At 38.2% G+C, this 13,643-nt stretch overlaps 1 protein-coding gene across 3 annotated transcripts in view; it reads right to left on the bottom strand.

Annotated features, from left to right (window-relative positions):
• The window catches only part of tbc1d22b (TBC1 domain family, member 22B), a 308,460-nt gene that overhangs the window by 178,084 nt on the left and 116,733 nt on the right, over positions 1–13,643 (bottom strand). For all 3 annotated transcript variants that reach the window (XM_043716742.1, XM_043716741.1, XM_043716743.1), the window contains exon 7: positions 13,370–13,435. In XM_043716742.1, the coding sequence (XP_043572677.1) occupies positions 13,370–13,435 (66 nt within the window). The remainder of the gene's footprint in view (positions 1–13,369; positions 13,436–13,643) is intronic.

The raw sequence follows: 13,643 nt of genomic DNA, 5'->3' as shown, positions 1-13,643 counted from the left end.
GGCCACATCGGGTACAGGGGATGCAATAGATGATATGTGTGGAGGTACAGGTGAATCTGTGGCGGATATGGAAGTTTCCTTTGGGGCCTTGGAGGGAGGTGAGAGGGGAGGTGTGGGCGCAAGTCTTGCACCTCCTGTTTAAGCAGTCTTGACTATATTGATAAGACAGTGAAAATGAGATTAGATTGCTACCCTCGTGAGATATGGCAGCTGGTCTATGAAAATTCATCTCATGCACAAGCCAAAACACACCATTTTTGATCACTATGTCCTGATAGAATCTTCTTCCCGACCTCTCCGCCCCCACCCCAATCTGTCCTATCACCCTCACCTTGACCTTTTTCCACCTATCACATTTCCGACGCCCCTCCCCCAAGTCCCTCCTCCCTATCTTTTATCTTAGCCTGCTGGACAAACTTTCCTCATTCCTGAAGAAGGGCTAATGCCCGAAACGTCGATTCTCCTGTTCCCTAGATGCTGCCTGACCTGCTGCGCTTCTCCAGCAACACATTTCCATCACAAGATGATCTCCTGGCAAAGAGAGGACGTCAAAGGAGACTCTAAGAGAAGATTCTAAAAGGAGTACAAGATCATCGGATTTTCACCCATCAGAGCCAGGCCTAACTTGGGCTACAATATAATTCTCTAAAGATTCTGTATTCTAAATATGCCAGTAGTTAGCAGCTTAAATAGCACTAGTTTTGCTGCCATTCACTCAACTGTTGTCTGATAAGATTGTTTTCTTTCAACACATGCCTCCAACATTTACAAATTAGACCAGGAGATTTGCCAGGGAAATATTGACATTTGCTGAAATAGAAGTTCAAAAAGGACTTTCAGATAAGAGGAAAGTCAATAGGAAGCAAGTCAATACTTAGAATACGAACAATTCACACAGTCACATGACTACAGAATACAATTACAACTATCACTTTCCAGTATCTTTACTAGTCAATGACAGTAGACAATGATGTAACTTGAACCAAACAGAAAATTTGTCAATAGGGACAATAGCCTAAGTGAACAAGTGTACACTTGAAAAAAGGCTATAACAGCAGATTATATCCAAATAAACTAGTAATTGCAAAACACTGCTGGAAAAATATCATTTAGAAAATTGCTCCCAGCCTAACATGGGTGCTCATTTTTCCTTAGATTATGAGTCAGTACTTGAAGATACTTGCCACATGGAAAAATTCTCAGTTTTGAAATGATACTCTTAATCCATCCAACATTATTTTTGATCATAACACTGAACACCAGCAGCTCCTCCGTGCTGCAGAATCACTTCACTGAAGCACAGCATGCACAAAAAATGCACATTGCAACTATGGTGCAACCACTTGAGTTCCTTAAAATGCTATGAATAATATTGCATTTGAAAGATTTTGAGGTATTGCATAGCACTTCAAGTTTTGCATACAAATTGTAAGCTAGAGGAATTAATGTATTTTTATCTTGAATAACAATTAATGCAAACCTAAAAATGAGATTTACTCACTAGGCAACAAGTAACTTACATATTTCCAAATATGGAAAATAGAAAGTTAAGTTGATCTCTTGTCCAGCAAGAAGCCTAGCTCACAAGTACCCCAAAGCACAATTTCAAAACATGCTTCAAGTTTGTTAAATCTATTAGATAGTCAAAAGGGGTCTAACATGACTCAGTGAGATCAGTTTCTAAATCTCAGATTTTTTCTTGTTACCGGATGGCAATTTTAGAATTTCAAAACACAATTTAAAACCTCTGTTGTTAGCTTAGTTCGGGGATAAATACTACATGCAATTAACTAAAACAGCTATAATATTCACAATTAATTATTTTAAAATAGATCTCAAGTACTTGTGGTTAATTACATTAAAAGTGAGAGAAATGGTTCCTAAAATTGCTAAAATGATTTTGGGATTTGAAAATGATTCTCAAATTTGTCAATAAAATTTAAAAGGAAAAAAAAAGACCATGTTTTTAGAATTAGCAAATAAGTTAGATTTGGGTTTAACCTAGGACAAAAGTAAACTGAAATTGTAAAAGGGTCACTCAAACACTTAGATGTGTCAGAGAAACAGACAAGTGCAGTAGAGGCAGAAAAACTTAAATTACATTTGAGGACAATTGAGTTAGAAAATAAAGAGAGAGAGAGAGAGAGAGAGAGGAGAAACAAGAGAGAGGGACGAGAGAGAGGAAAGGAGAGAGAGAAAGAGAGAGAGAAAAGGTTCTTAGCTGAGTAAAGAGAGAAAGAAGAAAGGGACAGAGAAAGAGAGAGAATTTTAACTTGAGAAGTTGCGACTTAGTCAGCAAAGTCAAGTTAACAGGATGTAGGTTAAAAGAGAAGGTGGTGATATGTATAAATATGTCAAAACTCTGCCACATTTGATAAGAAAGATGTTGAAGCCTTCTTTATTTCATGTGAAAAATTGGCTCGGCAGATGGAGTGGTCTGAGGATTTATGGGGAATGCTAGTTCAGGCTAAATTGGTAGACAGAGCTAGTGAGGTATTTGCTGCGCTGTCAGATGAGGTGCCAAGAGATTATGAAGAGGTTAAACAGGCTACTTTAAGTGCTCATGAATTGGTATCAGAAATGTATAGACAGCAGTTCAGAAACACAAAAAAGGAATCAGGTCAGACTTATACTGAGTTCGAAAAAATTAAATTTAGTCATTTTGACTGATGGGTGCGTGCTTTGAAAATAGATAGGACATTTGAGGCTCAAACAGAGATTATTCTGCTGGAGGAGTTTAAAAACTCACTTCCAGAGATGGTAAGAATTCACGTGGAGAAACAGAAAGTTCAAGAAGTGAGAAGGGCAGCAGAATTAGCAGATGAGTAGTTGCTGGTGCACAAGACAAGCTTCCGGCCAGAATTTCATCCTGTGAGGGATAGAAGTTGGGAGGTGATCCTACACTATGAAACCAAGAGTTGAGCGCACTGGTAAGAGTTTACCACAGGTTAAAGAAGGGTGGAAAGGAAGTGAAAGGCCTCAGGTTTTTTCATTGTAATGGAGTGGGACATAGCAAAGTACAATACTGGTGGTTTCATAAGGGTACTGGTAAAAGGTGTTTTCACTGCCAGAAGGTGGGACACGTAAAGACACAGTGTGGGTCGTTAAAGAAAGGCACTGTGGGGAAAAAACAAAGTCAAAGAAACTAAGCAAGTGGCATTAGTCAAAGTTGTAAAGAAAATCCTAAGAAGAGCTGATGAGCTGCAGGAGAGTGCACAGCCTTGGCAGGGGTTGGGTATGGAGTGAGTACCTGATCTCTACGAAGAATTCGCCTCTTTGGGTAAAGTTTACTCAAAGAACAGGAGGAGAAGGACAAGAAGTCATAACTTTGAGAGATACAGGATTTAACCAGTCGCTTATAGCATAGCATGAGCAAATAGCACTCCTTCTGATCTGTTACCAATCTAGTAATTTGTGGGACAGATGGACAGAAATTTAGCCTCTCCTGCGTAAGATCATAGGTTATAGTACCAATTCAAGACTGAGGAAATTACAGTGGGAGTGATTGACAGAGTATCAGTTTCAGGAATTCAGTTTGTTCTTGGGAATGATTTGGCAGGATCCAAGTTGGGAGTGACACTCCTTGTTGTGGAGAAGCCCGAGGAAGACCAAGAAACTAAGGAGTTAAAACAGAAATATACTGGTATTTTCCCCAGACTGTGCGGTAACTAAATCCCACTATCATAACTCACAGCATGAAGCAAAAAGTAAAGAGAAAGATGAAGGAGCTGAGGTTCAGTTAGCGGATCCCTGTTTGACGTAATGGTGCAGGAAAAACCTGAAGAGGCAGAGGATCAGACAGATGTGTTTAGTCCTGAAAGGCTAAGAGACCTGCAATAGCAAGACAAAACAATAAAAGATATATATGTGGATATGTACTCTGAAAAGAGGCAGAGAATATTCCAGAGGGTTATTATCTGAAAGATAGAATCCTAAGGCGAAAATGAAGACCACGGCAAGTTAGTGCAGGGGAAACATGGGCTGAAGTGCACGAGATTGTGTTGCCGGTGGCATACAGACAGAAGGTGTTACAGGTAGCATGTGAACTACCTGTAGGAGGTCACCCAGGGGTACGAAAGACTCAGGCTAAAGTACAAAAACATTTTTATTGGCCTGGAATGCCCAAGGATATGGTTAACTTTTGCCGTACGTGTCATACATGCCAAATGGTAATTAAGCCACACGCGGTAATATAACCAGCACCTTTGTTGCCAATTCCACATTTGAAGAACCTTTCACAGGGTTACAATTAATTGTGTAGGTTCCCTCCCATGAACTACATGTGGGAACCAGTACTTGATAACCATAATGGATGTGTCTACCAGATTTCCGGAGGCAATTCCATTGTGGAGTGTTTGAGGTGGTTATGGAAAGCTTATGTACACAGCACTTTAAATCCAGTGCGCATCATCCTATCTGCCAGGGAGCTTTAGAAAGGTGCCACCAGATCTTGAAGACCATGTTGAGAGCATACTGTCAGGGTTACCCGAATGATTGGGATAAAGGCATCCCATTCGTATTGTTTGCCATTGGAGATGCCCCAAATGAATCTACTCAGTTTACACCCTTTGTGTTAATATTCAGTCATGAAGTGACAGGCCCTTTGAAATTAAAGAAAAATTGATAGGACCAAAGTCGAAGATCTCTCACTTCGATTATGCATCACAGGTGAAGAAGAGATTAAACAGAGTAGGTGAGCTAGCTAAACAGCACCGAAAAAGGGCACAGTATAGAAAGAAGCAGGTGGCAGATAAAAGCTGAGACTCTGACATTTTCCCAAGGGGATAATGTGTTGGAATTGTTAGCAGCGATAGGAGATCCCTTCAAAGCCAGGTTTAGTGGTCCCTATCAAATTGAGAAAAAGTTGAGTCAGGTGAACTATTTAGTAAAGATACTATTTAGTAAAGAAAAAAAAGATATTGAGTATGTCACGTGAACATGTCGAAACCGTATTACATGAGAGAGAAAGAACTGGAGAAACGGGTGTTAGTTACTGCCTGCAGAGTGAGGAATCAAGTCCAGATGTGGATTTTAAGGTGCCTCAAAATGGATTTTAAAAAGTCCTTGAGGGGTGGGATAGGTTAGTAAGCCAACTGTCTCAGGAGCATAGAACGCAGTTTAAAGATTTGTTACTGCAGGACAAGGACATGTGTAAGAATCAGGTGGGGAGGACGAATGCTATTGTCCATGAAGTAGATGCAGTAAATACTTCTCTGATAAAACAAAACCCCTATCTGCTTAATCCTCTCAAAGCCAGACAGGTCTAGAGGAGGTGGAGGCTATGCTCGATGAGGACATCATCGAACTAAGGCAGAGTGAGTGGAGTTCGCCGATCATTTTAGTTCCCAAACCTGATGGGACTCAATGAGCCTGTGTGGATTATAGGAGAGTCAAAGCTGTTACAAAATCAGACTCATATCCAATTCCGAGATTGGAGGACTCTATCGAGAAAGTCAGACAAGCCAGTTGGATTTAATGCTTGGTTACTGGCAGGTACCTTTATGAGAGTTGGTGAAAGAAATTTCTGTATTTGTAACCTCCAAATGGGCTATATCAGTTTAAAGTGATGCCCTTTGGAATGAAGAAAGCACTTGCCACATTCCAAAGACTCATGAACAGAGTTGTGGCTGGGTTAACAAACTGTGCAGTCTATTTGGACGATGTAGTGATCTTTATCAAGTACTGGAAAGATCACATGGTACAGTTGGCAGAGCTCTTTGAATGACTGTTTTAAAAAATTCTCAAGGTCAAGGACCAGGCTCGCAGGAAAGTAGTCTGACACAGAACAAACAGCCAAGAGGCGAGTCTGCTAGAATATAAGTGTTTTATTCCCCGCAGCGTCGCCACAACCAGGTCTCATACTTACAACGGGTCTGGCTTATACTCACTCTACATGTTACCGGAACTGGGAGCCGTCAGTTCTCGTAGAGCGGTTGCCAACAACCCACGCTCGGCGGTTAAACGTAACCCCGGAGCAGACTCTACCGAACTGGAGACTTTTCCAGCTGATATACTCTTTTCCAGATATAAACATTCATGTGAACAGCAGAGCAAGGCTAAAAAACACATTCCATTCTGGTTACATACAGATAAGAAGATTCACACGGGAAGGTGTATAATAAGATTCACACGGGACTAAGCGACACCTTCCATTTTCGGTTAGATTCACACATGTATTGGGACACAATTTTAACCCTTTCACCACAATGACAACGAGAAGCAAAACTGGTGATAAACTTAAATAAAACAGAATTCGCAAAAGCAGAGGTGATGTTCTTGGGACATAACATTGGTCATGGAAGGTTGACCCTCAGAATGCAACGATGAAGGCCATTGAGGAATTTCCACGACCAACCTCAAAGAAAGAGATGCTGCGATTCTTAGGACTCAGCGGATTAAATCTGAAGTTTGTTCCAAACTTCAGCAGTGTAGTTAACCGATTTGCTGAAGAAAAACACAAAGTTTCGGTGGACAGAACAATGCCAGGAAGCATTTGACCATTTGAAATCGATACTAATCACCAAACCAGTTTTAGCTACACCAAACTTTTCAAAACCATTTAAATTTGCCATCGATGCTAGTGACATTGGAGTTGGAGCTGTACTTCTATAGGAAGATGAAGATAGGACTGAACTGCCAGTTGGTTACTTTTCAAAGAAGATCAACATCCACCAGAGGAAATACTCCACAACTGAAAAGGAACTATTGAGTTTGGTACTGGACTTACAACATTTTAATGTGTATGTCACGAACAATGTGTCGGAGATGGTTGTGTACACTGACCACAATCTGCTTACATTCTTAGAACGTTTTAAGGATAAGAATATGAGACTATTTTGTTGGAGTTTTATGTTACAGACTTACAATTTAAAAATCATATATATTGCGGGTGGGAATAATGTAATCGCAGATGCATTATCCCGGACTTAACTGATAGAGTTTAAGATTTGTCTTTATTTAATATTATACAGGTATATGGGAAGAAGTTAAGGTGAATTTATATTAAAGTTATCTGTAAGTTAGGGTAATGTGTTTAAAAAAATAGGAAAAAATGAAGCCATCTTTTCATTATGATGGCTCATTTTCCTAAGGAGGAAGGTGTTATGAAAATGTGAGTGTATTTTAAGAGAGTTAAAAGCAACAGAACTCCCGGACACAGCACCATAAGGTAACAACGTAACAATTGGTCGAACAATTCGAGTAGCTCGTTGCCTGGAGACAAAAACAAATTCGAATTCAGCCAATCAGTTTAATTATACTCCGAAATATAACAATCTCCAATCCAGTTTGAACTCAGTATATTGACAATCTTAAAAGCCAATGACACAATCCGATGCTTTGGGGTATAAGAGAGGGGAAAATTGAACAGTTGGGAGGAGAACTGCCAAGTCCAGCATGTATAAGACTGCCTGAAAAAGAATCTCTTAAACGTACCTTTTCGATCAGTAACCTGTGATGCAGAAATTCCTAAAAAGAAAAGACGACACAGGAAGTTCCAAATAGAAGAACTGAAAGCTATCTGGTTTTGAGATAAACGGCCTTGTTTTGTCAATCTTAATTGGGAGTTTTATCAGACTAGTATTATAGAAGGGAAGGTAACAGATAGATTAGAGTAGGGAATTGTAAATGGTTGTTGGTTAATTATTCTGCTATACTTTAAGAAATAAAGTTGTTAATTTTTAAATAGTTCTTGGCTACCCGAGTTTTTGCAGATTACTGCACAGGATAAATCTTTTCTGTGTTGCTAGTTTTAAGTTAAGCAGGAGGGTTTGATCCGTGTCGTAACAGTCACATGCAAATATTTCTGTTACACAGTAGGCAGTTTATTGAGGAAATCAGTAACAACATCTCAATAATTATGTAACCAAAGTATTTTATCCAATAATGGATGACGTGTCTACTTCACTGAAGAATTTAGTGCCCAACATTGCCTTTTACAAGTTCAATCACAGATCATTATCCTGATTCAGCAATTCAAAGTTCTGTTAACCCATCGAGTCTCCAACCTCTAAATAAACCCTTTTAACGTTTCTAAAAAAAAATCACACAATACCAGTTTATAGTCCAACAGGTTTATTTGAAAGTACTAGCTTTCAGAGCATTGCTCCTACATCACAGCTACAGGAGCAGCACTCTGAAAGCTCGTATTTAATCAGTTAGATTAATGCCAACAAGACATGACTACTATCTGATTGAATCTACTGCAAATAGCAGTTAGAATAACCTTACTGAAGCAATATATGGAGATGTCATTATGATGGCAAGCTCACACACCACCATCTTGGAACTGTTGAACAAATAACAGCAAATTAACCAGAGAAGTGCAGTCAATGAAAGGTCAGAAACCACAGGAAAGTTACAAAACCAAGTTCTGAGGTTGCTAGGTCTAAGCTAGACAGCTGTCATGAAACCCTGATTGACTATTAACAACTGCAAGATCCATTTTTCAAAAAAAAAGTGGTGTGACAGGGCTGATTGATTGATTTTTGAGGCCTAATTTCAACTTCAAAAATGCCAGGGAAAAGGTAGGTTGTTAAAAAATCAAACCTTACCACTTCCAATCTTACAGAAACACATCGCTTGGTTGTCATTGAAACATGATGGAAATTTTTAAGTCTCAAAAGGGACCACCAAGAGGAAAGGTTTGAGAAGCAACCATGTTCACCTCTAATAGTACACAATTTAACACAGTCAATGGAATTTTGTGAAACACTTATAAAGAGTGCTAGCAATGTTATTTTAATGCACTGTTATAATACTGAATAAATATTCACGGAGACTTAAATTTTGATACAGGCACATTTAACTCGGGAATCACAGAATGAGAAAAGTAACTGGTAACATAAAAATAAATTAATCAATTCAGGGGATGTGAACATCTACGACGAGGCGAGCATTATCAGCCACCTCTAATTGCCCTTGAGATGGTGGTGGTGCGCTGTCTTTTTGAATGACTGCAGAATTGCTTCATCGACAGTGTTGATAGGGAGTGAATTCCATGAATTTTACACAGCAACACTAAAGGCGACCAAAAGTCAAGACAAGTCAGGATGGTGTGTGGCTTGGGCTGAAATATGCAGTTGGTGATGGTTAACCCAACATATTTTATAAATCTTCCTCAAATAAATTGATGTGGGTTTAACCTACTCTAACCCATGCCATACCCAATATTCCTCCCTATTTTCTCCAAAGAGTTACATGGATTACTTCATTATATCCTTTCTTCCCTAGCCCTCTCCAAGTCTTGGACTTGATTTATCTGTTTCAATTGGTAGCTCAGGAAACCCAAGAGCAGATAAAGAAACAAACACTTGAAGCCAGGTTGGTGGCCTTGCATTTTCTCAATTAGATTCTATTTGATAGAGGCTCAGCCAGTCTGGTTGAAGGACTCGTGGTAATGCTACTGATGGAGTATATAAATATTACTACTTCTGCTACAAATTAGCTTCAGAATTCTTGTATGTCCTCCAAGGAAGAAACAATGTAGTCCATCAATGTTTCATTATTGTTTATGTGAAGAAGTCTGTTCCCACTGCAAATTAATTTGTCCTTCAATGTTCTGTACCAATGCATCAGAAACCAAAACAGAAATTGCTGGGCAACTTCATCAGGTTTAGCATCATCTATGGAGAGAAAGCAGAGTTAAAACTTCGTGTCCAGTTCTGAAGGAGAGTCATTGGACTCGAAACATTAATTGTTTTCTCGCCACAAATGCAGAGTTTATCCAGCAATTCCTATTAATTATCTTAACTTGCTATTGTTCGCTTTGCCAGTAAGAAAATAGTTCAAGAATTTAACTCACTGTTAAAAGCCATAACAGCTTCTCAGTCTAGTTTGTTAGATAGAAGCAAAACTTTTTTGCCCCTTCTTCCATTAAATTATCAACTTTCCACTGGGTGGAAAAAAATGACTCTCTGTAAAAGAGAAGAATTAAAAAATCTTGGGCATGTTTCTGGATCTTCACTGCTCCCACAATTTTCTAGGCAATGAATTCTGTTACTTCCACTATCTCCTATTGCAAGGTTTGATGCCAGACTGAATTTGGGTTTAATGCATACCTTTCAAGGAAAAGGCAAAGTCAAAAACGTCTTTCAGACATAAACTTCAAAGCAACATTATTCACTACACATGAATAATAAATAATTATATATACAGAAATCATAGGTATATAAAGGTCTGATCTTAAGTTAGTTATTTCCGTACATAACTATGTTCTTTATGTGTTCCAATTCAGATATTTTTTAAGATTCCCTCTCATTAGTGTACTAACTACCTCACTATTCTATTTATGCTCAATGATTTGCAGCTCCATGACATTATCACAAGGTTGCTATTCAGGCCCCAAGCTCTTACACAACTGTTTCCTTGCTGATGTTTGACCTGATACCACAAGGCTTCACTGGGTTACAATTTATAGAATTCCCAGCACAACTTCCTCCCTAGGTATATCACTGTGCCACAATCTTCGGTAGGTCTGTCCTACTGGTGGTGCTGGTGCCTGGGACCTTGCTTATAAAGATGTGATTGATGCAAATAATTATGCCACACTGCTGTTTTACTAGTCTGTAGGACCACTCCCTCAGTTTTGGTACACACCCCAGATGCAGGGTTAACAGGGCCATGTGCGCTGCTGTCATGCCTGGACTGTCATTTATTCTCTTAACAGATTTTGTAGCTTTTTGACACATCTAAATGGCTTTCCAGACCATTTTAGACAGTACTTAAGAGTGACAAACCTGTGGTTGTGCAGTCATGTTTAGATCAGTGCACAGTAGAATGGAAGATTTCCTTCCTTAAAAGACATTCGTAAACCAGATGAGTTAGCTTTTAGAGTATTAGAGTAGCTTTTAATTTGAGGTTGATTAATTTGAACCCAAATTTTTCCATCTGTTGTGGTGTGATTTGAACTCATGTCCAAGAGCATTAGCCAGTCTCCAGATTACTCGTTCAGTGAAAATAACATTACATCACTGCATTCCCTATTACAAATGTCTTCAAATATTTTCACGTAATAAATGTAAAGTTAAACAAATGAAACAACAATATTAAAAACAAACTCAAATATTTAACATAGGACAGAAGGCTTTCTTATTCAATTCATATACAAAACAAACATATGGAACTTTTCAGAAGTGAAGTTTTTCCAAAACAGAATTATACTGCTTCAAGTCAAAAATATGCACAAAGCAACAGTATTAATTGGCAAAGATCAGAAGGACTTAAGAAATACAGAAAAATAAATCTTATTAAATGATCAGGAACATAGGACATACAAACAACAAAGATGCTAAATCCACATGACAATGCTGAAACTTGCTCTTAAAACCTAATCATATGACAGAAATTAATGCCTTCCCATGGTAACACTCAAGAGTCAAAATTGGCAAGTTCTAAGTTGCTGCAGATTTCCCTTGATGTTGCTGTTGCAAAGTCAGGTGGCATGCTGTTTTTGATGATAAGAACATCAAATTGTATAATGCACAAAGTATAATTTGCTTCAAAAGTGCATTGTGCATCATGCCAATAAAATCTAATTACCATAATAGACACATTATAACATCAGTTAAAGGCCAATGTTGATGAGAGAAATTTGAAGTTTGCCAGCTTGAAATAAGACAGCCAAAAACAATAACTGAATCATCTTTACTTTTCTTCAAAGAATAGAATGAGATAGCACAGAAGGAGGCTATCCAGCCCCTTGTGGCAAAACAAATTCTTTGAAACAGATTTCAAAGAAAAAGTTCATTCTGACAGCCCAATCAGTAGACTACAGGGAACAGCAATCAAATTGTTAAGAATATCCCATTCAAAGCTCAATCAGCAGGGACAAACAATTTAAATGAGAGAGGAACGCTTTCATTAACACACAGAGGACAGGGTGACATATTAAATCCCAAATACATTTTAGATCAACATACCCACCTTACACACTACCTTTTTGCTTAAAAGGCAGTATATCAGAATAAAAAGCAATCAGTCATCTCTCTTCTGAAAGGGTGCAGATATGTTTGATGAGATGTGGATAACATATTTGAAATTGAAAGAATCTTATTTACCCAAAGAATGGTGAAAATGTGAAATTTGCTATCACAGGGATAGATTGAAACAAATCGTATAAATACATTTTAATTAAGTTAGAAAAGCATGAGCAAGAAGGGAATGGAGGGCCACAATGATAGATTTGGAAGAGGAAAGATGGGAGAAAGCTTGGATGGTGCATAATGCTGGCATGGACTAGTTGAACTAAACATTTGTTTCTGTGGCATATATTGGACATAGTGCTACATATATGACAAAGGTCCTGGATCAGTGGTGCTGGAAGAGCACAGCAATTCAGGCAGCATCCGACGAGCAGCAAAATCGACGTTTCGGGCAAAAGCCCTTCATCAGGAATAAAGCTGATGAAGGGCTTTTGCCCGAAACGTCGATTTTGCTGCTCGTCGGATGCTGCCTGAACTGCTGTGCTCTTCCAGTACCACTGATCCAGAATCTGGTTTCCAGCATCTGCAGTCATTGTTTTTACCCCATAAATGACAAAGGCCCCAATTGACAACAGCAGAGTGCTTTGGAATTCTGTCCTCACATGCCTTACAGACTCCCTATTAAAGTTTCAGGTCAAGCACAAGGAAAGTTTCTCAAATAATTCTGAATAATTTGCTCCAGCCTGGTTTTCAACTATAAAAAACATGTTATAAACATTGCATTTGGCCATGGTCGCACAAGTGCATTTATACTTTTAAAGTCCTAAGTTACTAAGTATTGCATTCAACAGCCATTAAAACCAGCCTTAGGTTTAACTATCAACTGGAGGAGGACAGAATCATAGAAAATAGAATGGGATGTTTTCTGATATATGTCAAGATATGCAAAGATTTTTAGTATGCTCAATCGCTTGCTTACTATAAAAATATGGTTATAATTGGGTCAACACTGTGCTACTTCAATAGCAAACAAACTATTTGCAAAAATGTCAGTATACATTTGTTGTTTCATATCCAATGTGTGTGTGTGAGATTCTGTACTGAAGTATTCTCAGCAAGTTAACATCCTAACATAAACTAAGTCTAAGCAAGCACAGGTACATTAACATCGCTTGCCCACCCAACTAAGATTCAAGCAGCAATTATCAAAGGATCCAAAGAGAGGTGGTTCTGACAAAAGACTTCCATGACAAACATTTCTAATTCTTATATTTATTTTATAAACATGCTTAATTAAAATGTGCAGGACATAAAAAATTGGGACTAACGGGCTTACAAAACAATACGAAGAAACAACGTATAACCAACATTAAAACTGATACTTTAATTACTATTAAAATAAATATTATTTTGAAATATTCTGAGAAAATGCAAATTGGTTTGCTCACCTCTTGAACAGAAGGTTGTTGAAAGAGGGGAATCAAGGGATTAGTTCTGGGAATGTCAATGTGAATCTATAAACACAAGGGAAAATTAGTTTAATTCAAAACAGTTCAACAAAGATTTATATTTTATTTTATTTAATTTTGAAACTATTTCCCTGTGCAGAAATACAGTTTTAATGGAGAACTCTTAACGTATTTTGTTTTTTTCTGCCTACTTACGCAAAATTCACTTATTCAGAATTATGTGGTATCAAGAAATCATCTTCTTAGAAGTCAA

This window comes from Chiloscyllium plagiosum, chromosome 26, assembly GCF_004010195.1.
Source record: "Chiloscyllium plagiosum isolate BGI_BamShark_2017 chromosome 26, ASM401019v2, whole genome shotgun sequence".
NCBI classification, from domain to species: domain Eukaryota; kingdom Metazoa; phylum Chordata; class Chondrichthyes; order Orectolobiformes; family Hemiscylliidae; genus Chiloscyllium; species Chiloscyllium plagiosum.
This window is presented reverse-complemented; position numbering and strand designations above follow the sequence as displayed.